Below are 23,622 nucleotides of genomic sequence, written 5' to 3' on the forward strand. Positions count from 1 at the left end.
TTCCTTATACATATTTAAAAGATTTATTTTAAAATAAATTATAGATATCACCCAATTAAAAAGATGGATTTCCCATAAAATAAATTCATTATAAAATACACGAAAATCACTAATCAGCATAAATTTAATTTCAACTTCTTTTCACATATAAGAAATCTTCAAATAAAATAATTCGCCAAGGTAAATAAGAAAATGAGAACATAACATAACAGACTTAAAAGAAAGACATCATGCACAAGCCGCACGTTTGAACAACAACTTCAAAAAAAACAATGATACAAACACAATTTTGAATTTATGCAAGCTTTAGTTGATTTCATACAGCATTCTTTCTGAAAGCTCAGCTCCCACGACCTTGCGGTAGTTTTGTAACATCGGTTCCACTTGCTTCCGCCCTTCTGGACTTAATATCTGCCGCAAATCCTTCAAATTCCAATTTTTTTGGTTGTCAAGATGATATGTTTGATAATGGTAAATACCCAGTTTAGCCTTTTAACAAAATTTCAAAAGGAAAACAAAACCAAGTTTGATATATGTACCTTGTATCTATATTGGGTTCCATAAAGACCGATAAGGATGTTGCTAATGTCGCTATCTTTGGATCCAGGGTCTGAGTCAATATGAGAGTCTTCTGATTTTATTTCATCATCCTCATCCTCATCATCATCATCATCATCATCATCCTCATTATCATTATTATCATCATCATCATCACTGCAGCCCATAAAATTATCATTCGTCTCCCCTTGTTCCATGTCTTCATGTTCACTTACTGCTGGTTCCGCGAGAGTTTCAGAAGCACGAGCAAGTAAAGAACATTGATTTTGTGAAATAGCGATATCTGACAAGATGACATATGGCTTTTGATCAAGCATCGGGCTCGCTACTTGGAATGGAACCCACCTGAAACACACAGCTCCCCACTGTTAAAAACTTAAATTTACCAGTCTCCACTCACTTCAATGACATGTCCAGGAAGAGGCCATAAATATCTTTTTACAAGTAGTACAACTCAAACAGCACCTTTCTTCATATGAGATCGTTGACGAGCTAAGACACTGAGTAACAAAATGGTGGTAACTTACTGGAAACGGAGAGGACATAGAAGCTCAGATGGACGATAGGCTGCTTTATATCTCATCTTGCCGCACGAATGTATGTAATAGCCAAGATAGTAATACTGAAGAGATGGGCAGTGAGCTTGGTTTTCTTTGACCCAATTAATTTCTTGCATGGCAGAATATTTCCCGAGCGATAAGAATGCATAGTCTGGATCCCAGAATAGGTACACACTTGACAGACATTTAGGAAGAATGTCTACAACCCCAACAGCAATTAGACGGCCGTCAACTCTGTACTGTTGGTGGAAAGAGCCAAAGCCACAAGGCGGAACCTTTTCATCACCAGAATGCTGAACATATATCAAAGGAGAGTCGACCAAAAACCTTCTGTATGAACTTTCTGTGACATGCCCCGGCTTATCATTGTGCACTTTCAGCTGATACCGTTTGTATAACTCATGTTCTTCAGGATCAAAACTAGACCTTTTCAAATGTATCTCCAGCTTTCGCTTTCTTGTCTCATGGTGTTCTGAATCCATCTTAGTTTGAAGGGTTTCACCTTCACCTGTTGAGTTGACTCCTCTCGAGATATTACCATTAGGAACAACATCTCTATCAGAGAAAGAATCTTTGGAAGCTGAAAGGAAATTGATATGGCCCTTACAGACTTTAATAGACATATCATAAATTTCCCACACCTTACTCATCGCACTCAACAACATCTCAGAAATAGTTTCAGGTGATAACCTGTTTTCTTCAGCAATATTCATCTCCCTTTTCTCAGATGTTTGGGTGCGTTTTACTGCAGCTGCTATTGGAAAAGCAATGTTGCTGGTGTATAAAATTTGTTCTAGTCCTTCAGCTAGTTTCTTTCTTCTAGCACAGAAGACCTTTTTCACTGAAGCTTTCGGTATCTGCATATTAGAAGGGAATTCCCCACTCTGTATGCACATTTGCACAGCTCGGCCAATTTTGTTGGACAAATCATCCATAATTAGTTCAATTTTGTTCTTTTCTGCACATTTTGCAGTCCCAAGTGTTTTCCCCCCGGAATCTAATACTTTACCAGAAGCAACTGTTTGCTCTGTTTGTTCCCTGGGCTGCACATCTAGTTTGCCATCCAAGAACCTTTAACAAAACATTGTGAGGAACAGTTAAGAAAAGTCAGGAAGAAGAATAAACGGAGTACATATCAGAATCATAATTCTATACTCATATGCAAGTAATATGTTTGGAAGACGGAAAAATAAATACCTTTCCGACTCAGCCAATAACATGAACAACTAACATGACTAAATCTATCATCTATTGATCCAAAGAAAGAGAAGAAAACTGAATCTAATAAGCACCTTTCTAGCCTTCTAGACGCTCGCTGCTGCTCTTTAGTAGGAACAAAATCACTAGCTTTCAAACGGATCGTATAAGGAGGGCAACAAGTTTTATCCATCTCATGTTTGTAAAGATATGTACCAGATCGTCTCCATCCTCGGTCAATAAGATCTACAGTATAGAAAATCAAAGATACATAAAAGATCAAGCAATATAATGTTAACGCAAAGAGATAACTTAAAAAATTTGTTCATCCACACACACACACAAAGAGTCCAAGAACAACAACAAGAACAAACCTTGGTAGTCATAAACGGTAAGAGTCTCTGCAGATAAACCTGCATTGAGATCATAAACAAAATCAAATTTTACCAACACTGATGAGGAACAATCTTATATAATCAATCAATTCGTAAAAAAAAAAAGTCATATAAAACGAGATTCTACTCTTATTCGTTCGATTCAACAACCTAGTAAGTCCATGAACAACAAAAGCGAATTTTTTTTTAAAAAAACGAACCGTGAGCGATGCTTGACCGAGCTGGGGATTTACAGTAGCCGCAAGTGCTTCTGTAGCGGCCACGATCATCGACTACGCTTTCTCCGTTGCTTCCGCCATCGTGGCTACTACTCGCGTCGTTTCCCGAAGACATAATCAGGAGAAAATTGCTAAAAGCTCTCTCCGATTGGAGAAGAAGACATTTTGACTTTTTTTTTATTTCAATTTATTTGTTCAAGAGAGAAGCTGACTGTTTCAGCAATTTAAAAAAATTAAAAGACCTAAACTACGAGAAACAAAAAAAAGAAGTCGAAATTAGCAAATTGAAGTCAAAGAAAGGGCGTGTTATGTAATTTAAATAAGTAGAATAGGGGAAAATACATGCAAAATTAAAAACACTTTGAGATAACTTTCAGAAAATAGCCTCAACAATATATATCATTGTATTCGTAATGTTGTCCATATACTGTATTTTGCCTAAATAGACGTTTTAGCTGCCTATAAAATTATTAAAATTCTATAACTATGGTAAGTGATATTTTTAAAAAACATTTACGTAAACAAAGGTATTTTTGAAAAACACCTAACAACTTTTGAAAATACCTCCAACTTCAAATATATTTTTTTTCATTTTTGTTTCTAATTACTAATTAACATAGCATGTCTTTTTTCCTTTTGAATTTTCAAGTTTGAATTTACAATTTTCATCATTTATCATTATTTTTTTATATTCCTTTTGTCATTTTTGTTCTTTCTCTTGTCAGTTTTTCAAAATTTACAATGTATAAATAAAATTGTAATAAAAGTCAAATCAAAAATGCATTGATAATGACTTAATTTGATATTTGGAATTATATGATATAGCTATATTGATATCATTCATTAAAGTACTAAATTAAATTATTTAGATCGCCTTTCAATTTTGCTTTGCTATATAGTTTACATTACACAATACAATTAATACATATAAAAGCTTTTAACAAATAATATTAATAATAATAACAATCACAAAAACACTTAAATTCTCTCAATTTAGCAAACCCACCAACATTAGGCTAAACGGTCAAGCTTTTTACTTCACTTCTCTTCAAATGAAAACCAAATTTTTCTTCTTTTATTATCTGAAGAAATCACAACGTTTTTGAGAGTTATTATATTAGGATGCTTAAGCGTCGGTATCATTTTGATGATTGGGAAAAAGCTGCTGAAATGTTTAAAGGAAAAGTATTCACAGTATAATGTAATTAACTTGGACGGATCGAACACCAATGTTCATGGTAGAATTTGATCAAAAAGCTAGTTATATTTTTTGCAGGATTTGAATTTTCGCCTAAAAATACAAGTAATATTTCATTATGCAAATAAGTGGGCATATGTTATTTATTTGCATAATGAATTTTAATTATTTTATTCACAAAAATATTAGTAGTTGTAAAATTAAGAAAATAATTGTTTAAATGAAAGCTATATTTTTCGGATAATATTTAAATTTCATATTTTTTTAATGACTTTTTAAATATATTTTTCATAAATCTATACTTTTATCATCAAATATTACTTAAAATTTTAAAGAAAAATTCTTTTATATATTAAAAACAAGTTGATGTTGGTAATAAAATATTATATTTTGCAATTCTCCAAAATGTATCCAATTAACATCAAGTTATGTTATTATGCGATTATGCAGTGCTAGTAATCGGAGCCAAAGGTTTTTTTTTTTTGGTGGTGTAGAGAATATATGCAACAGTTTCTCTAAGTGATGATGGTTAGACTTGAAAGATGCATGCGTGAATAAAATAAATCATTACGACATAAACAGAGTTTTAAAATTGTACACTTTGATAAAATGCTAGTAAACCCATACATTAGGTTCTCTTTTTCATAACCGAAGTAAACCGAAAATTCAAATAGTTAGGGCAGCAACTTATATGAATTGAATTCTCTGGTTCGAGTTAAATACAAAACCCAATCCGCACTAAACCGAATACCAAGGCTTTCACACCCGCTCGAATGATCTGGTTCGGTATAATAGCCGGTTTAAACCGGAGAAAATTGATTGAAACCAGGTTATATAAGGCAGAATAGAAGAAATAATGAGGGATTCGTGGTTAGAGAAAGGGAAAAAAAAACACTAGAAACTCGCCGTAGATCCCCCCAGAGTCTCTCCTCGAATCATCTCTGTCTGTTAATTACACGACGTAGATCCCAGACTCTCTCTCTCTCTCCCTCGAAACATCATTATCTCAAACTCGCTGTTTCTCTCTCTCAGTATCGTGTAACTTGGCCACCAAGTTCTCCAAATGTTGTATTCCATTACTGTGTATTTAAAAGGAACAGCTCTAATTTACCAAACATGGATATTTGATATTTCACAATTTAATTTCTCTATATATAAAAAAAAAATGGATGGTAACAAAAGTAATACCGTACCGCATCATATCGAGTCACCCGACTTTTACCCGCCCGATACCCTAAATAAACACGCTTAGCCGGAAGCAGAGCATGGGCTTAGCCCGCTTCCATGACATGGCCGGATCTGAAATTAACAAGAACAAAAAAAAACCCTAAAACCCCTCTCGTCATCTTCTTGTTCCAACACTCAACAGGGGAGGCAAAAAAAAAAAAATCACCTTTTAGAAACCGTAACTTGGAAATCCCTATAAAGTCTACAGTTCCTAGAAGAACGAGCTCTTCTTGCAAAGCCAAAGAATGTAAGTATCGGTTTCTTCCTCTTCTAAGGGTTTTTAACTGAGACTTTCGCAGAAACACAATACATGATGTACGAAACTTATCTTCTGTTTCTGTTTTTTTTTGTTCTTTTCTGGCCTTGTAAATTACAACAGGTCGAGGATAATTGTTAAGAATCTTCCCAGATATGTGAAAGAGGATCGACTTCGAGATGTCTTTTCACAAAAAGGAGAAATCACAGACGTGGAATTGAAGCGTTTAAGGTATATACTTGTAGATTCACAGCAGCTAATATATGTTGTGTGTGTTTTATATATGTTGGAATCACTCTTTATAATTAGACTCGTTGTTGCTTTTGCAGCGATGATGGCAGAAGTAGACAATTTGCTTTTATTGGATTTCATAATGAAGAAGAAGCTCAAGCTGCTATCACATATTTTAACAAGTCTTTCATTGATTCTCTTAAAGTATCTGTTGAGGTGATCATTAATTTTTCACTTAGCTAAGCTAGATACTATCAGTTAAGTTTCATGAGTAGTACTAGCTAGTTTTGGAATCCTAATTTAGATATTCTCCTTTGGGCCGACGCATATATAGGTTGCGAAGCCTCCTCCGAGGAAAGAAGAAGGGAAGGTTAATGATAATGGTGAACATTTTTCTTTTGCTAAAGGAGACAAAAAGATTAAGAAGAAACCAGAGGCTGGTCATGATGATCCTCTGCTTCAAGAATTTCTTGGATATCACTCAGTGAAATTCTGGTCCAATGACATGTGTATTCCTCTTTCCACCGGAGTAAGTTTTTCCAATGGTGCTGATGATGAGCCTAACAAAGCCAAAAGACCATTGTTCGATACTAAAAAGGCTACAAAGAACAAAGTTGGTGATGATGTTTCTGATATGGAATACTTCAAGAGTAGGATAAAGTCAAATCTGTCGGATTCCGACTGTGATTATGAAACTAATTGTCGAGAAAATGCAGTTCATGTTTCCCCTATTGATGGAGAAGATATTGAGACTGACATAGTTGATGATGGCCATGAAATGGAGGTAGAAGCCGATGGCAAGATGGCTCAAGAATTGAAAACTGACGACAGAGATGATGTTCTTAACACTGGTCGCCTTTTCGTCCGTAACCTGCCTTACACTACAACGTAATGGATCTTCATCTTCCGCTCTTTTTTCTTGTTTCATGATTAATCTCCTTTGTGTTATTCATCTTATATATATATAGATATCTATTTGTTGTTAAAATAAAAAAATAAAACCTCATGCATGAAACAGAGAAGAAGAGCTTACTGAACATTTCAGCAAATTCGGTGATATATCAGAGGTCCATCTTGTTCTTGACAGGGAGACAAAAAGGTCCAAAGGAATGGCCTACATCCTTTACCTGATCCCGGAATCTGCAGTAAGGTATTATATAATATTATATAATTCATACCAATTAAAAAGTTCTAATTGCATGCTTTTAATTTCAAGAAGTGGATCTTTTGCTGTTAGTTAAGGTTTTAAATCGTTGATTTGGATGGTGTTGTAGGGCAATGGAGGAATTAGATAACACAGCTTTCCAGGGGCGACGGTTGCATATTTTACCAGCTAAGCCCCGTGAAAAGTCTGATAAACAAGTGTCAGTGACCTCTACTCTTATGTTTCGGTCTTCAAACTTGTAATACTTTTTTTTGTTGACTAGAATTTTCATCAGTTGTATTTGTTCGATCATGGCTTTTTTCCCAACAGAAATGACTCTTGTAATCTGCCAAAAACATTCAAGCAAAAGAGGGAGGAACAAAGAAAGGCGTCTGAAGCCCTTGGAAATTCAAAGGCTTGGAATAGTTTATTCATGCGACCCGATACTGTAATTTCTCTTGTTTCTCAAGATTAATGCATCCATTTTAAATTAATCTGGCCTTTTGCTTTGCTTCATGTTTTTTTTTCCTTTTGTTTCTTGTGTTGTAGATCCTGGAAAATATAGTCAGGATGTTTGGTGTAAAAAAGAGTGAGTTACTTGACCGTGAATGCGAGAATCCTGCAGTAAACCTTGCTTTGGCAGAAACAAAAGTGATTATGGAGACCAAAGAAGCCCTTGCTAAAGCTGGAGTACGTGTCACCTCTTTGGAAGCATTTGCTGCAGGGAAAGGTGATGAGAAAAACCGAAGCAACCATATTCTCTTAGTAAAGAATTTGCCATTTGCTTCCACGGAAAACGATCTGGCTCAAAAGTTTGGAAAATTTGGAAGTATAGAAAAAATTGTTCTCCCTCCGACAAAGGCAATGGCTTTGGTATTATTCTTTCAATATCTTCAACGAATATTAGGTGATTGTTCTCTAACCGGTCCTGTTCTATAACCTGTTCTTACATGACCTTCAGGTTATTTTCCTTGAATCGGCTGAGGCACGTGCAGCTATGAAAAAAATGGCATATACGAGTTACAAGTAAAGCTTTAACATTAACTTTGATGTTTATTAAACCACTGTTTCTGTATAAAGTCTAAAATCCTCCTTCTTGGAGATAAATGATTGTCCTAGATTATAACCAAACTGCCTCGTCACATTTCCTTGTTATTACAGAGGTTATCTCCTGTTTCTGGAGTGGGCTCCTGGAGATATTCTTGAGCCAAAAGCACTTCCCGATAACAAAGAAAAGAAGAGTGCTGTTGAAGAAAATGATGTGAGAAGAGTCAACTTGGATCAGGAGATTGGAATCAATTCGGATATACCTGAGGTATGTACCACTTTTATGCTTGCTGTGGACGTTTTAAATTCATATGCATGTTCTTCCTTTGTGTGGAACTGAACAATATAGTTGAAAAAATCTTGACTAGCTTGGGAAACTAGATCTGTTTTCTGATCAATCTTATAACATTTCTCATAAATAATGCAAATTATATTTCAGTCAAATGTCCTTCATGTTACGAATCTGAACTTCGAGACAACTGATGAGAGTTTGAAGAAGCATTTCACCCAACTGGTGAAGCAGGGACATATTCTGAGTGCTAAGGTAACTTCTTGTTCATTGATGACAGATGATATGCAGTTAACCATGCATGCATCATAAGTCTGTTTTAGAATTTCCTTTTATTTTTTCACTACAAGCAGATTAAAAGAAATGGCGAGAATCGTCGTTCAAGCGGTTATGGTTTTGTAGAATTCGACTCTGTAGAGACAGCGACCAGTGTCTACGAAGATCTCAAGGTAAATTATCTAGTTAAGTCTCTCTCTTTGAAACTTGAAGTCGATTGAACTTGATGAAGTAAGTACGGTGACACTTTTTTGTTTGTTTTGTAGGGAATAACTGTTCTGGATCGGCATAAGTTGATCTTGAGTTACCGTAAAAACAAGCCGAGTGAAACGGTTGCGAAAGGTTCAGACAAGGAAACAAAGTTACATGTCAAAAATGTAGCTTTTGAAGCAACCTTTTCAATCCATTTGGACAGGTATATATACACTTCTCTTAGGATGAAACGATGGTATATGCTTATTACAATTTGCCTTTTCTCGTAAAAAAAAATTAAAACTCGGTGCAATTGCTGAAGAAGAAAGATGTAACTTTGCTGGTTTCCAAAGAAGAAAGATGGAGCATTTGCTGGTTTTTGTAATATTGAATTTGGGACAAATCAAGATGCTTCAGACGCTATAAATGCATTATCCAGAACCCATTTCTATGGACGCCCTTTGGTAAGTCTTATGTTGTGTAGCCATCTCTCTAGCCTGTTCATTTTGACATCCTTTGGATGCATTGCATACTTAACTCTCTCTCTCTATATGAGTTCTTTGCAGGTGCTCGAGTGGAAGAAGGAGGATGACAAGAGCATGGAAGCGATCCGAAAATCTAGTGCTGCCAAGTATGTGGACCAAGAAAACGATAATCCAAAGAAAAGGAAAAGGTCGGCAGTTGTTGGTGAAAGAAGAATGAAGTTTAAGAGAAGTAGCTGAAATTGACCAAATTAGATACCCAATGCCTGTTTCCTAAATCGGCAAGACATATATATTCATAGAAAACGCAACTTTCAGCTGAGTTTCTCAGCATTTTTTCTGTTTGGTTGAAGATTTGTTGTCTATACCATCGATCGGTATTGGAAGAATTATTAACGCACATCTGAATAAATCCATCCGTCAACTTTATGAACCATACATACAGTATATATGTTGTAGTGGAGTTCGGTATCGACTCAAGTCTATTCCTTTCAACTGTAAAAAAGGAAAACGCCAATAATACTTGAAAGGAAGAGACCAATAATAAGGAATGAACTAATTAAGTCTAACTGCAATTCTCACAATATCAAGAAAAGAAAAAAAGAAAGAAAAATAAAGCCTTTGTCAAAACAAAAAAAACCCTAAGAAACCCTCTCTCTCGTCTTAGTCTTCTCCTCGTTGCTCTATATATCTATTAGTCGCCGCCAGATCAAAAATTGCCAAATCATATTGTCCCCAGAACGACGAGCTCTTGCGAAGTCAAAGAATATGTAAGAGTACTGGTTTCCCGGGAACAGTTATTTCTTCAAACTCTAGAGTTTTCCGCAAGAAATCGATTTTATAATATTGTTTGGTTATTGTTTCGGGCTTACAGGTCGAGGAGGATATGTGTTAAGAAATCAAATGTTCTTCATGTTTGGAATCTGAGCTCCAAGACAACTGATGAGAGTTTGAAGGAGCATTTAACTCAACTGTTGAAGCAGGAACAGCAGATTCTGAGTGTCAGGGTTAGTTTCTTGTTACATTTTTTTGTTGATTGATTAGATATTATTAGTATTATTACAATACTAATACAGTATGCAGACTTAACAAATCATTCATAATAATAACTTTAAAAATAAATTTCACTATAAATTAATTATAATGCAGATAAAAAAAGATTGGCGGAATAATATTCCAATTGGTGAGGCTTATGTAGAATTCGATTCTATAAAGACAGCGACCAGAGTCTACAGATATCTACAGGTTTACATTATTTTTGTTTTAAAAAGTCTCTTTTAGAGTTAAATTTTTTGATTGTGATTTCATAAGTAGAGTATGAGTAGTGACACTTTTTTCTTTTTTTTTTTTTGGTTAGGATACTGTTGTGGATGAATATCGTTTGCAATTTTCATTCCGTGAGAAGAACCGAAATTCAGAGACTAGGACAAAGTTACATGTGAGACGTGTCTCTCCTGACGCAACCAAGAAAGATCTCAAACAGCTTTTCGAGCCGTTTGGAGCGGTACACACACTTACTTCTCTCTTATTATGATGCAATGCAATGTGCACAGCTTCTATTTTCCAAATACCATCCATCTCTCGTATGGATTTGTTCAGAATCATGAAACCACCCTCTTGTTTATTTATGTCTATGCAGCTCAAGAGTGTTGACCTTCCATTGTATGATAATGGACAGCGTGGTTCTATCGCTTATGTTGACTTTTGCGAACATCAAGATGCTAAAAACGCTAAAAAGGCATTGACTAACACTCTCTTACGTGGAAGGTCTTTGGTAAGTCTTTATCTCTCTCTCTCTCTCTCTCTTTCTCTCATGTTCACTTGACATCCTATCCATGGATGCATTCTGACTCTCTCTCTATTTCTCGTCTTTACAGGTGGTCAAGTGGGCTTTGGATATCGATAGCATGGACGACCCAGAACCACCCCGTGTACCAGGACCAGTAACAATAGCAGCTTACTATCCTCGTCATACAAAGAAAAGAAGAGCCTCCTCAGTTGATGATAATGAACAGCAGGTTGAAGTTTGTGAGAGAATAGCTTAATAGCCCCGCACCTCTATCGTGTTTCTTCTACTTTGTATCTAGTCTCTATTCCCACTACCACTACTAATATGTTGTTTTAAGACTTTTTTCTCCATGGTTTCCTACTACTCAGCTGGACTGGTTCTTTACCGGATCCATAAAAAAAGGTTCGGTATCGACTCAAGTCTCTTCCTTTCCCTTTGGTTTTACTTCTCTTGTCTAATTCGGAGCCTTCATATATTAATTGAGTCTAATTGCAATTCTCACAGTATTAAAAAAAAAAAAAGGGAAGAAAAGCTTTGTTCTGCTTGTAACTGTTTTATACACATGATTTCGAAGTCTCGAAGAAAGCATCTCTTCTTGAGCACCTTCATTTTTTAACAAATGCAGATTCGGCCAAGTCAATGGCTCGAGCAAGACCAGCGGCTTTGTTCTGGCACTCACAGTGTTCGTCTTGTGGGTCACTATCAGCTACTACACCGGCTCCAGCTTGTAGATAAGCCACCCACTCACGGCGTTTGTTGGCATTCTTGTAAGAGTACATTGTATTGTATTGACATGCTGTCGGGAAAACGATTGTCCTGAGGGATAAAGCAATGTCCATGTCACCAGTGAAGGAGACTCCACCAAAACCGCCACTATATGGTCCACGCCTTGTTGGCTCTAGCTCATCGATTAGCTCCATGGCTTTGACCTTTGGTGCGCCACTAACTGTTCCCACTGGTAATGCCGCACGTAGTGTGTCCCAGCAAGTCAAATCATCTTGTAATTCTCCTGTCACCTACACACATAGAAGTAGAAGTTAAGATATTAAGGAACACATTCGTTATGTGTGAGACTTAAGATATTTGATCTACTGGTTATCTAATTAAAACTTACCGTTGAGCTTATATGCATAACATGGGAATAACGTTCGATGTTCATAAGCTTCTCTACTTTCACCGATCCGTATTTCGCAACCTTTCCAACATCGTTGCGACCAAGATCAACCAACATGATGTGCTCAGCACATTGCTTTTCATTCTCTAGCAGTTCCTTCTCTAATCTCTTATCCTCAACTTTATTCTTCCCTCTCTTGCTGGTTCCTGCTAATGGCCGATTCACTATCTTGTTCTGTTTGAAATATGATACAAAGGTTAGCGCCAAATATGATATTAAGATTTGATGCAACTTTGAGATAAGAGAGCTTTTACCTGCTTTACTTTGGTGAGAATTTCTGGACTTGATGCTACCATAATACATCCTCTAGCCTGATTAAGAGGACAAAAAAAACATTAATGGTTTATTCACAACAGGTACAAAACCAAAGTTTTAAAAGAAAAGTTTTCTCTAACACCAACCTGCAAATAACCCATATACGGACTTGGATTCACAACTCTTAGTGCTCTATAAACTTCAAAGGGGTCTGCAAATGTCCGCCTCTCAAAACGTTGACTCAGCACGATCTGGAATATGTCTCCTGCAAGTATATGTTCCTTGGCCTTCACCACAGCCTCCTTGTACTCTTCGCATGTCACGTTCGAGTTTGTCAGCGTCGGCCCAAATTGTCGTGTCTGAAGATTCACGTTGCCTGCAGCCAGCTTTGGCCTGTAAAGACAACAGAAAACAAAACCAACTTTTAAGGATGGTGACCAAGTGAAGTTCACAAACTAAGCTGAGTGAATGAGATACTTACGGCTCAATATCGTGTAACTTGGCCACCAAGTTCTCCAAATGTTGCATTCCATTACTGTAAGCCTTCTCGTAAGGAAGGCTCCCATCTAGTCTAATCCAATGAATAACATACGCTTTCTGTAGAAATTGTACGGAACATTAAATTACCAATTTTGGAGATTTCACAGGTTAACCAAAAACATGGATGGTAACAAAAGTAATAATACCTTCTCAACGTGATCAAATACAATTACATCGTCATAAAGACCAAGATGCATGTCTGGCAAGTTCCTATCATCTTCAGGGGCCTTTGAAAATGGTAATTTCCTCTTCTCGACATAGCGAACTGTGTCATACGAGAAAAAACCAACCCACCCACCTATCACGATAAAGAAACCATGTTAAGAGACAACACTCCAGGAAAAAGAAAGGACACTAAGGTCAATCGATCTTCTATCTAATAGTGCAAGAAAGGACATTCAAGAACATAAAGGTGAATCAGAGACTATTGTTTTAAGGGGCAAAAAGGTACAAGGCAAAGTAGATCACATCAGGGACAGAATGTTCAGATAAAGACCAGCACAATAAAGGGGAAAGCTCAATACTTAACCAGTTGAGGACCTAATATGGTATGGCATATAAAGAACACAGGGTACCTGCATTAATTGCTAATTGGTTTTGATATAGGAAACTTGACATTAACAAAGATCATTCAAAAAGCAGGAGCTTGCGTCAAGAACACTCATACTATAGTCACATTTCCCCAGTCCATAAAACGAGTGCCTTTATTCCTTTTAGGTTAACTATTAACAAACAAATCAAGACAAAAATATCTTACCACAAAAAGCATCTGGAAGGTCCTGAACTAGTTGAGGGTCAGGGTTCCAGTTCTCGGAGATTTGTCTAGGGATCTCCATTGGATCCTCGACGTATTTCTCAGTCATGGTTTCGTTTTTGTGATCCATTACAGTAACTTTATTCTCCTTGGCCACGATCTCCATCGCAGGCTGAGCCCCAATAACGCTATAACGACCCTATCGTTAAACAACCCACATACAGAAAAACAATTAGTAACTGAAACACATAGTAACAGATTAAAAAAGATATACCAAAGAAAGATTGAACAACTTACAACGCTGGACATCTGAGAACCAGGCTCAACAGACTCAAAAAGAAAGCTAGGAGCTTCACGGTCATCTTCTTTGACCAAACAACGGTAAGCAAGAACAGGAGTAAGCTGATCAGAGAATATACAACGGTAGATTGGTATAAGGTTTGTACTCTTAGAAGCATCTGCCAACTCCTGTGTATCACTTACTGCAAAAGAAACCAATTAAAACATGTTTCACAGAACTGATTTCACAGCTGTAATGTCTAAACCTTAACTTAAGGTTATGCAAGATTCACATTCCCAAATCAAATTAGTCAAAAGAATTGAAATTTATAGCTAAAGTTCAACAATTTTTCCCGCATTTTATATATATATCACTAAAATCAAACAAAATCCAAAACCCAAAAAAAAAAAAAAGCATTGCTTTTCACACCTATTGAAGCTTCGGGAGAAACAGAGACACATTTGATCGAACGGAAAGAAGGCGGGTAAGCGGAGCTTCGACCGGAATATCCAGTAACGGTCACAGAAGAAGAAGAAGAAGAAGAAGAGAGTCCGCGAGAAGGGACAAGCCGGCGAGTGAAACTCAGAGGTTGCATCGTGGCTACATTCATAGAGGTAGACATCGGTTGGTTTAACCGTTACGGTTGAGATGCGGCGGCCGGAATGTTTGAAAAAGATCGGAGAAGAAGAAGATTCAGAGGTGACGGCTAAAAAAAAGTGAATTTTATTTTTATTTTGGTTTTAAGTATTTTTTCTATTGGAGTGACGAATGAAAATATTCAGGAGATGGCTTATTTATAAAGATGATGACCATGTGATGCTTATTGTAAAATTACTTTTGTACCCCTTACCTGTATTTTTCCATTTTTTTATTTCATCAAGGTCACGTGCACCAGTGCATGTCTCTATCTTTTACTGTAAAAAGAAGTGGATGGCTGGGAAGCAAACCCTGTTTGTTTAGAAATAATTTGGTTTTCCAGAAAATAACGATAAAGACATACACTTTACCTAAAATATATAAGTTTAAACTTTTTAGAAAAAGATACAATATCTTCAAAAATTGAGCCATATATCAAGTTGCTATATATATATGGCATGAGAAAAACGGGAAAAAAAAAACTCAATGGAAAAAAAACCATAAAGCACTATATATTGTAAGTAGATATGGTCATATCCCTAATGTCTAATTGTTTAAGGGAAAAAAAAAACTCTACTAATGGTGAGAAAAAAATAATAGCTTGTATGACTCTTATGATTTTAAGAACAATAACAAAAGAAAATATAGTTTCCTTGTGAGTCGTTTCTTATTCTTTCTTTCTAAATGTTTTCTAGTTTTGAATAGGGTGTGAATTGGTGGAAATACAGTTGGTTTAGTGATTGTTTTCTTGACTAAATTTGTATGTATTATAAAGGTCATTTTTAAATTTTACGTGGTTGTATATATGTATTATTGGTTGTATGTGAAAAAAAGTTATTTATAAATGGTTGTATATATGTATTATTGTTGTTGACTAAAGTTCACTTTTCGATTCGGAACCAAAAAAGTTTATAGAAAAGACCGATCATCAAAACCACCCTACTTGCACGTTTTGGGTGGAGAACAACTGTGTAGCTTATCATTTGTTGTTCCAGTGTAATAAAATCAACAACCTTCATCAAAAGCGAACTCATGTCTTTCACAAAGATTGCATCAGTCAGTTCCATAAGCCAATAGCAGCCAACTATAGATACGAAGAACCGTCGTCTTTCTCAAAAGTATTGAAAAGTCTTTCTTTATGATTTATGAACGCCCCAATTAGAAGACAATCGAGTAAGTATGGATTTTCCATTTTTTTTTTTTCTTCAACAAAATAAAAAAGCTCTAGTTGGTAACATGCCTAATAGCGGAATATTAATTAACAATACTACTTCTTTACCATTTAAGCTGATAGTGATGTCTTTGATTTCTTCAGTCAATTATATATTAGTAGTACGATTACGAATGTTGATTCTTTGACCTTTTCCTCGAATAAACAAACAACAATCATAGTATGACTATGTAAAATTGGAAGGTTGCTTTGGTTGCTACCAACCAAATTCAAATCCATCCACATGAAATGCATGTGCTTTTGTTCTATCATTTACCTTCCAACGTTACATTAATATTACGTATCTAGATTGACAATACCACACGTAATTAATATCTGTGATTTAGTAATTAGTTTATATAATTTTGAGAGAAATTTGGTTAGTTTCCTAAGCTGCTTCCATGACAGAGTCAAAATATAGCACATAGCTTAGAGACCAAAACAAAAAGTTACAAGTATATATATCTCTGATTACTTTATTGAGCTCTGTATATATGATGATATGAGTCACTTCACAAGCCTATCATCATGGCTTCGCCGCCAGTGAAAGCAAATGGGTAAGGCAAACACACTAGCAAGGAGAGAAACAGAACCACGATTCCTAGAGACACATACTTATCATCAGGCGTCGTTATTTCTTCAGCCAGCGGCGCAATCGGTCCACGCTGCAGGAAGAATATCAGAACCACCCAGTAGAATGCCACGTCACTGAACAACGCTGATAAGCCCAAAAGCGCTATGGAGGCACCTGTGAGCCTTGTTGCTGTCTGAAAAATCATTTGAAAGACATATCTAAGTAAAGTTAAGACATCCAGCACAAAGATATTATAAGTTTTTTCAAGAGATTCTAATTGATGTGTTACCTTTCTACCCCATATGGCGAAAGCTATTTTGCCCCCATCTAGCTCACCCGCAGGGATGCTGTTAATGCCATTGATGAGAAGTCCAGCCCATGCCCAGATCACAAGTGGGTTAAGAGATATTGAAGTTCCATCTTTGAGCACATCACCGAGTAGGAGCTTTGCTATAAAATCAAAAGAGGGAAAATGCTTAAACATTGATTTAACACTACAGATTCAGCCTTCAACACTTATCATATTTGATTAAGAGTTAATAAATAGCTTACCGATACCACCAACGAGGAAGGATTCATGAAACACTGATGCGTCAACTACAACGCCAATGCCGTCACTAGGAGGCACGAATAACCCTATAAGAAACAGAACCAACCCTAGAGAAAAGCCAGCCAAAGGTCCTGCAGCTGCAAGCTTCAAAAGATCTTCTCGCTTGGCTACGATATTTTTGATTCTTGTTATAGCACCGAACGAGCCTATCTGCCATCTAAAACATGTTCATCAAATGGCTAAAAAAAAAAAAAAATCAGCTTAAGGAGGTTACTTTCTTTCAAATAGAACATTGCATCTTCACCTGCCAACTTGGAACAAAGAATGGAACACCAAGCTTTATCCCTAAGTTATTTGCAACTAAAATGTGTCCCAGTTCATGTACTCCAAGGACAAGAGCGGTGACAAGAGCTCCTGGTAAGCCATCCTTCAACAGTTCAAGGTTGTCAAATGCTGATCTGCAATTAAATTCATGGTAGGGAGGAAAAAATTTATTCAGTATGAGGATTTGGAAGTATAACATATTCCGGAGAAAACATGTTCAAGATGTTCTTACAGTAAGTCGGATTGCAAGGCGGGCACATTACGGAGAAACAATGTAAACAATGCCACCAATCCAAAAGAACCAGCAGCAAACCATTCAGGGACAGCTGCAATTATATGTAGTATCCAGCTAAAACTTAATAATCTGAGAAAGATTCTTATAACATGGAAGTATATAGCAATATATACCTGTTGTCTCGGGTTCTAAGGACCTTCTTGGAACAACAACGGCCACAGGTTTATCATCTTCAGGATTGGTGAGGAGAAAAAGCTTGTACTGGTCACCAAAATTATTCTGCAGATAGATGAGCAATATATTATTACTCTTTGTCACAGCATGTGCTTGTCAACGATCAAAGTTGAGAAAACCCAAAAAAGCAGAACTGCTACCTCCATCCTCGTCTTTATCTTCTCATAACTTTTAGCAGGCTGGCCTCTAAGATTTCCTTTGAACAATACCCCACCCTACCAACATTGTCCCAAAAACGTCAAACTCAGAACCTCTTATTCATGTTTCATATTATGTTTAAAAGCAAAGTTGATAATAACCTTAGGAAAAAAAACTGATGAGGTTCTCAGTGACTCACCTCATATGGTTCTTGACTTGTTACGAAGAAGGTGTCAAACCCGAATACTTGGCCCCTGAGAATATCAATGGTTTCCTTGGGAAGTCTCATGGAATCATCCAATTGTAATGGCTGTTCACAACAACTTTTTTATGAAAGATAAAAAACAGAAAGCATTAAGCTGCCGCTGCTGAAATAACATTGTTGCTGATACTTACATTCACACCCGGAAGAGGAGAACCGCTGCTAACTTCTACTTTGTCACCGTCCTATTCCAAATGCAGTAGAAGAGTACAACACATTCAGAAACAAAACCAAGAAACTACATATATGGACAATGGAAGCTATTTAAATCAAATATTACAACTTAGACACATAAGATTCAGCATCAAATGTAACAATTTCTTAAGGTTCAAACAAAAAGCCATCTAGAGTAGTTAAGCACTGCTTCAAATAACATTCACCTTTAATTCAATTACTTTGACGTTTCACTAACCAGATTACTAGTCTGGAAACAAAACTTACAAGTTGAGCTTCAATTTTACATTGGATGCATTAGTTTCCAAGTAAGAGGAAGACAATACCTGAGAACTGAATTGAGTTTTGTTCTCCTCCTCATTCCCCGGCGCTTCATTCACAACTGTTGGTTGTGAATTCAACTCAGTAGGAATTTGTGTAGGAGGATCATCAGCTGAAGTCTCTTTGCCTTCTTCACCATTATTATCCTGCTAAGAAGAACTTATGAACTTAGACACAGATAAGCCAGTTACCTAACTAAATCATATACAGAATTCACATTGATACTTAAGCAAATACCTCATCATTATTGCCTTCTGGTTCTGTTTGCGTCTCTGTCGCTCTAACAAAAGTCTCTCTCTTTCTGAAAACCCTGAAGTTCAAAAATCCGCCAGAATAAGTAGACAAAGAAGCAGCAGTAGTGCTCACGGTCACGGATTAAACAAAAGAAGAAGAAGAAGAATAAAAACAATACGAGAACCTTTCAAGCTTTAGATCCTTCTTCCTTCGAGATGTTCCTGTCTGCCCGAAATTGAGACTCGAAGTAGCTACAAAAGGCTGAAACTGAAGACTACTACAACATGAGCTGCATTGCGACAAGACGCCCAAATTGCCGCTATAACTAGCCACCGCGAGATTCATGTCCTTAGAAGGCGACCAACAAAATTTCGAAAAAAAGCCTAAACTTTTAGGTTCTCCGATCAAAACCCTGATGTCATTATTACAAAGTAAAGATTTTTAATATTTTTTTGCTCTTTCAGATACTTTGTACGACGATTTTAGATTGTGTGTGTGTCCTCGTGGTTCTTAATCGCTGGAGGACACAGGATCTTTCATTTATCCGTTGGCGGAGCTCTTTCCAAGAATAACGCCTTGACGTTTTTCACCTATTTCAAAACGACATAAAGTTCTTATATTAATAACCCAAACAGCATGCATGTTATTTTGTTTGAACGACACGATGTTCTTTACTTATGATATACAAAAACGTCACGCATGTTCTCGTGCAATCAAGTCTTTTAGAAGGGCTTGAAAGCTCTCTCTGTGGAAGAGGACTCAACAGCGACATCTCAGATGAACTCCGATCGCTGCGAGAAGCCCTAATTCCTCTGGAGTTTCCGATAGTCCTCGTCGGGAAATATTGCTTTCCCCGTTGAATCAATGGATGGTAACAAAGACGACGCGTTGAAATGCCTCAAAATCGGCAAGGATGCGATGGAATCAGGAGATCGATCTCGCGCTTTGAAGTTTCTTGAGAAAGCTCGTCGTCTTGATCCGTCTCTCCCGATCGATGTTCTTGTTTCGGATCTGAACAAGCAATCGGAAGAACCAGCGGCGGCGGAGGAGGATGATTCGCCTGGATCTGCCGCCAACGAGTCATCAAAGCCGCCGTCGGATCGACCTTCTCTTCGTCAACGTGGATCTTCTTCGTCATCGACCGCGGGATCGTCATCATCGTCTTTCACGGAAGAACAACGAGCGATCGTGAGGGAGATAAAATCGAAGAAGGATTACTATGAGATTCTTGGATTGGGGAACACATGTTCAGTGGAGGATTTGAGGAAATCGTATCGGAAACTCTCGTTGAAAGTTCATCCCGATAAGAACAAGGCTCCTGGTTCTGAAGAAGCTTTTAAATCAGTCTCTAAGGCGTTTCAATGCCTAAGCAACGAAGACACTAGGCGTAAGTACGACGTCAGTGGTTCAGACGAGCCTTCTTATCAACCACGCCGAGCTGCTAGAAGAAACAACGGTTTCTACGATGATGAGTTTGATGCTGATGAGATTTTCAGAAGCTTCTTTGGTGGTGGAATGAATCACGCCACTACTACTCAATTCAGATCATTTAATTTTGGTGCAGGGACAACTAGAACAGCTAACCAAGGTTCTGATACAGGATTCAATCCTCGTGTACTTCTTCAGTTGCTTCCTGTTGTGTTCATACTACTACTCAACTTTTTGCCTTCTTCTCAACCAATTTACTCACTCTCTCCGTCGTATAACTACGAGCACAAGTTCACCACTCATAGGGGCGTCAATTACTTTGTCGGATCAGCCAAGTTCGAGCAGGAGTATCCGATAAATAGTCCCGAGAGACAGAGGGTTGAGGAGCAGGTTGATAGAGATTACTTGTCTATACTTGGTCAGAATTGTCGACATGAGCTTCAGAGACAACAATGGGGGTTTGTACGCGAAACGCCACACTGCGACATGATGAGGAGGTTTGATTCAGCTGCTGCGTAAGCCTTTCAGGTCAGAGAGAGAGAGAGACTAAAGCACCAAGTTAGTATACTCAAAACTCCAAGAGACTTGCTTGGATTGTTCCGAGACATAGATATGGTACTTACTAACTTCTGAGCATTTGCTTCAGAGAGTTTGATTTCTAAGTCCCAGCCTCATATACATTGATTACTGTGCTCCTTATGATGTTTAGTATGAGACATATTGTGTGTGATTAATTCTTATTCTGAATAATACTTCTCTTTTGCTTTGAATTTTTCCATGAGTAGTGTAGCAAAAGTTAAATGCTATGACATGAGAAGTTTCCTGTTAATATACAACTGAATCTTTCCAAAAAAAATTGAAACTTTTTGACACTCCACTATCCACACACACAAAAAAACGGAGCCCTACAAGCTTAACATATGTGTATAGTCGAATTTTTCAGCTCTGGATTTTGATACACCAGGAACAAAGAGATAAATGGTATTGTTTCAAGCCACAAAAAAGAGAAAAACAATGAGGAACAAGATGATAACAGCAAAGATCTTCATCATGAGCCATCTATTTGACGAAATTCGAGTGAGGTGCTGCAGAAGAGCGCTGCGTGCTCCCTCTACATTAACTAACGATTCATCCATATTGTCATCGATTCTGTTCCATAAAAAATAACATGTGTTAGATGCTGTTCCCTGCAACTTGGAACATGTTGAGTTGTGGCCTGGGTAAGAACTAAGAAAAACGTTAAAGAACCTGATTGCTAGCTCTCCTTGTTGTGTGACCATTGTAGCTAGATGTGTGAATATTCCACTGAGCTCTGTTATTGTTGATTCAACACTGTGAAGTGCAACCGCTCGGCTTTGGCTATAATTCTCCTGCCTTGGGACTGTTTGCTGTAACATGGACATCTCCATTTGCTGCGAAGGAGCATTTTCGATCGCGGATCTACGTCTGTTTTAGTATGCCACGAACAAAACTACCATATGTTTTTATACATGATTTTGACCTTAAACCGTAGTGAAACACAAACACAATCAAAAGTTGCAAGTTATGGGGAATTAAGACATACCTGAGCTGGCTACCTGAAGGAGCTCCACTAGTTAATGGCGGCAATCAGGTCGGTTACAGGAGAGAAAACATACTTAGAAGAGAGTAAATTTTGTTACTTATGAAGTAGTTTTTGAACAAAACTCACAGTGGTTGCTGTAAATTCCCAGAAGGATTTGATGAAGTTGACCAAGGAGGAGGCTCAGGTACAGACTTTGCATTAGTCTGAGGAGGACTATCTACGGCATTTTTTGTGGAAAAGAGTTGTTTTCGGTTTTCATGAGCCTTCATGTTCTGCAGGAAGACAAAGACATTTTCTCATTTAAGACACTGTCCATTGTAGGATAAAAGGCAGATGCAAATCAACAAATACCAACCTCTGATCTGGTAGTTAGAACATCTTGAAATTGCTTAGTAGCTCCCATAAGCCTGGTTTTCAAGTCATCACAAACAGCAGTGTAGTGGCCAACTTTGTCCTGTGAATAGTTCCCATCAGCAATCTCCATGTTCTTAAGGGTTTCCAGATCAGAGAGAGCCATGTTAATCCCCGTGATATCGTTCCTGATCAACACAGTTAACTCTTGTATTTCCACAGTCCGGTCATTGAAAATAGACGATTGGTTTGTCACTGCAATTCATCAAAACAGTTGCAGGAAAAAAAAAAAAAAAAACAAACAAACTCATAAAGGCTGTATTCAAATTGCAATCACTGCATTGTCTTTAGCATTGTCTAAAGATCATGAAAACACATAGAAATGAATTCTAGAGCAAGCATCATGGAACTATTCTCTATCAAATACATAACAAAATCATGATTCCAGCGGGATTTACAATTGAAGATGACGAGAATAAATCTGAGTCCGAACCGTACATTTAGCGAGCCTCGAGATCTTCTGCGACAATTCATGGATACCTAAGCCGATACGGGAAGCCTTTTTATTGAATTCGGATCTTGAAGATCCCGGAGGTGATTGTTTGGATGATGCCGGATCATCTTCATTTTGATGAACGGACGGGATCGCTCCGATCTTCTTCAACGTTTGGTACAGTGAATAAAACTCCGCCGTACGATCCCTAAACGTCGAACCCATCGGAGGATCAGAATTGGATCAAAATCACCGGAAAAAAAAATGATTAATTTCGGCAGATGGTGGTGAGCTCCGTTTTCAGATTAACGAAAGATTTTATCAACCGAAGAAGAAATTGAATAAAAAAACTACGTGACACTATTATGTTTTGACATCGAACATCTTGTTGTTTTTTCTTACTGAACCGTGTCCCGTTTTAATATATGGCAACCGAAATGTGTGTTGTATAAATACATCAGACGATTAATCTATCATTATTATACCAGTCTTTTTAGTTTGGGAAAGGTTTCTTCTTTTTAGTTGCTTGGGTTTTTTTTTTTATAGAATTTTATTACATATCCTTGTCAAATGTTGAGTATTTTGATTAGAGTTTAGTGGTGTAAATTTTAACTTAATTTGTAGGACTATGTTACCAATGAAACAGTTTTGTTACATTTTTTCCCCCCAGAGGACCTCTACACTTACTTTTCTAAGATGGAAACTGTAGAGGGCTGTGTAACCAAGTTGACTACCGATGTGTGAGAAATAACGTTTCTTCTTAAGTTTATAAAACTAAAACCTAGTTTCACTGATCGTCTCTCAAATAGTTCTACACTCGTTTGTAGCTTTG

At 37.1% G+C, this 23,622-nt stretch overlaps 6 protein-coding genes and 1 long non-coding RNA gene across 7 annotated transcripts; 3 read left to right on the forward strand and 4 right to left on the reverse strand.

Annotated features, from left to right (window-relative positions):
- On the reverse strand, positions 107–3,106 carry LOC104734576 (arginyl-tRNA--protein transferase 1). The gene is made up of 6 exons (XM_010454176.2): positions 2,911–3,106; positions 2,690–2,728; positions 2,411–2,561; positions 1,086–2,189; positions 540–903; positions 107–423 (listed from the first exon to the last, which is right to left on the reverse strand). The coding sequence occupies exons 1-6, from the start codon at positions 3,041–3,043 to the stop codon at positions 307–309; spliced, it is 1,908 nt and encodes a 635-aa protein (XP_010452478.1). The 5' UTR covers positions 3,044–3,106; the 3' UTR covers positions 107–306.
- Positions 5,485–9,687, forward strand: LOC104737854 (multiple RNA-binding domain-containing protein 1-like). Its single transcript, XM_019234907.1, has 14 exons — positions 5,485–5,600; positions 5,733–5,840; positions 5,939–6,056; positions 6,175–6,728; positions 6,859–6,990; positions 7,115–7,204; positions 7,315–7,432; positions 7,534–7,857; positions 7,946–8,010; positions 8,146–8,299; positions 8,471–8,575; positions 8,674–8,769; positions 8,863–9,252; positions 9,355–9,687. Coding segments are annotated over exons 1-13 (2,082 nt in total). The 5' UTR covers positions 5,485–5,598; the 3' UTR covers positions 9,079–9,252; positions 9,355–9,687.
- LOC109128481 lies at positions 10,156–11,029 on the forward strand. Its single transcript, XR_002034902.1, has 4 exons — positions 10,156–10,277; positions 10,420–10,515; positions 10,628–10,774; positions 10,910–11,029. It is a non-coding gene; the product is annotated as an uncharacterized LOC109128481 (long non-coding RNA).
- Positions 11,533–14,811, reverse strand: LOC104734577 (anthranilate synthase alpha subunit 1, chloroplastic-like). The gene is made up of 9 exons (XM_010454177.1): positions 14,492–14,811; positions 14,080–14,264; positions 13,786–13,981; positions 13,175–13,326; positions 12,970–13,085; positions 12,635–12,881; positions 12,488–12,544; positions 12,174–12,407; positions 11,533–12,075 (listed from the first exon to the last, which is right to left on the reverse strand). The coding sequence occupies exons 1-9, from the start codon at positions 14,682–14,684 to the stop codon at positions 11,665–11,667; spliced, it is 1,791 nt and encodes a 596-aa protein (XP_010452479.1). The 5' UTR covers positions 14,685–14,811; the 3' UTR covers positions 11,533–11,664.
- LOC104734578 (probable zinc metalloprotease EGY2, chloroplastic) lies at positions 16,316–19,476 on the reverse strand. Its single transcript, XM_010454178.2, has 12 exons — positions 19,139–19,476; positions 18,958–19,030; positions 18,726–18,866; positions 18,360–18,410; positions 18,163–18,273; positions 17,966–18,040; positions 17,765–17,870; positions 17,589–17,682; positions 17,337–17,490; positions 17,035–17,242; positions 16,772–16,932; positions 16,316–16,675 (listed from the first exon to the last, which is right to left on the reverse strand). Exons 1-12 carry the CDS (start codon positions 19,297–19,299, stop codon positions 16,421–16,423), a joined length of 1,590 nt encoding a protein of 529 aa, XP_010452480.1. The 5' UTR covers positions 19,300–19,476; the 3' UTR covers positions 16,316–16,420.
- On the forward strand, positions 19,676–21,152 carry LOC104734579 (chaperone protein dnaJ 49-like). Its single transcript, XM_010454179.2, has one exon. The coding sequence runs from the start codon at positions 19,819–19,821 to the stop codon at positions 20,899–20,901; it is 1,083 nt and encodes a 360-aa protein (XP_010452481.1). The 5' UTR covers positions 19,676–19,818; the 3' UTR covers positions 20,902–21,152.
- On the reverse strand, positions 21,237–23,110 carry LOC104734580 (syntaxin-31-like). Its single transcript, XM_010454180.2, has 6 exons — positions 22,796–23,110; positions 22,302–22,552; positions 22,073–22,218; positions 21,947–21,973; positions 21,631–21,828; positions 21,237–21,531 (listed from the first exon to the last, which is right to left on the reverse strand). The coding sequence occupies exons 1-6, from the start codon at positions 23,013–23,015 to the stop codon at positions 21,372–21,374; spliced, it is 1,002 nt and encodes a 333-aa protein (XP_010452482.1). The 5' UTR covers positions 23,016–23,110; the 3' UTR covers positions 21,237–21,371.

This window comes from Camelina sativa, chromosome 13 (assembly GCF_000633955.1).
Source record: "Camelina sativa cultivar DH55 chromosome 13, Cs, whole genome shotgun sequence".
NCBI lineage: Eukaryota > Viridiplantae > Streptophyta > Magnoliopsida > Brassicales > Brassicaceae > Camelina > Camelina sativa.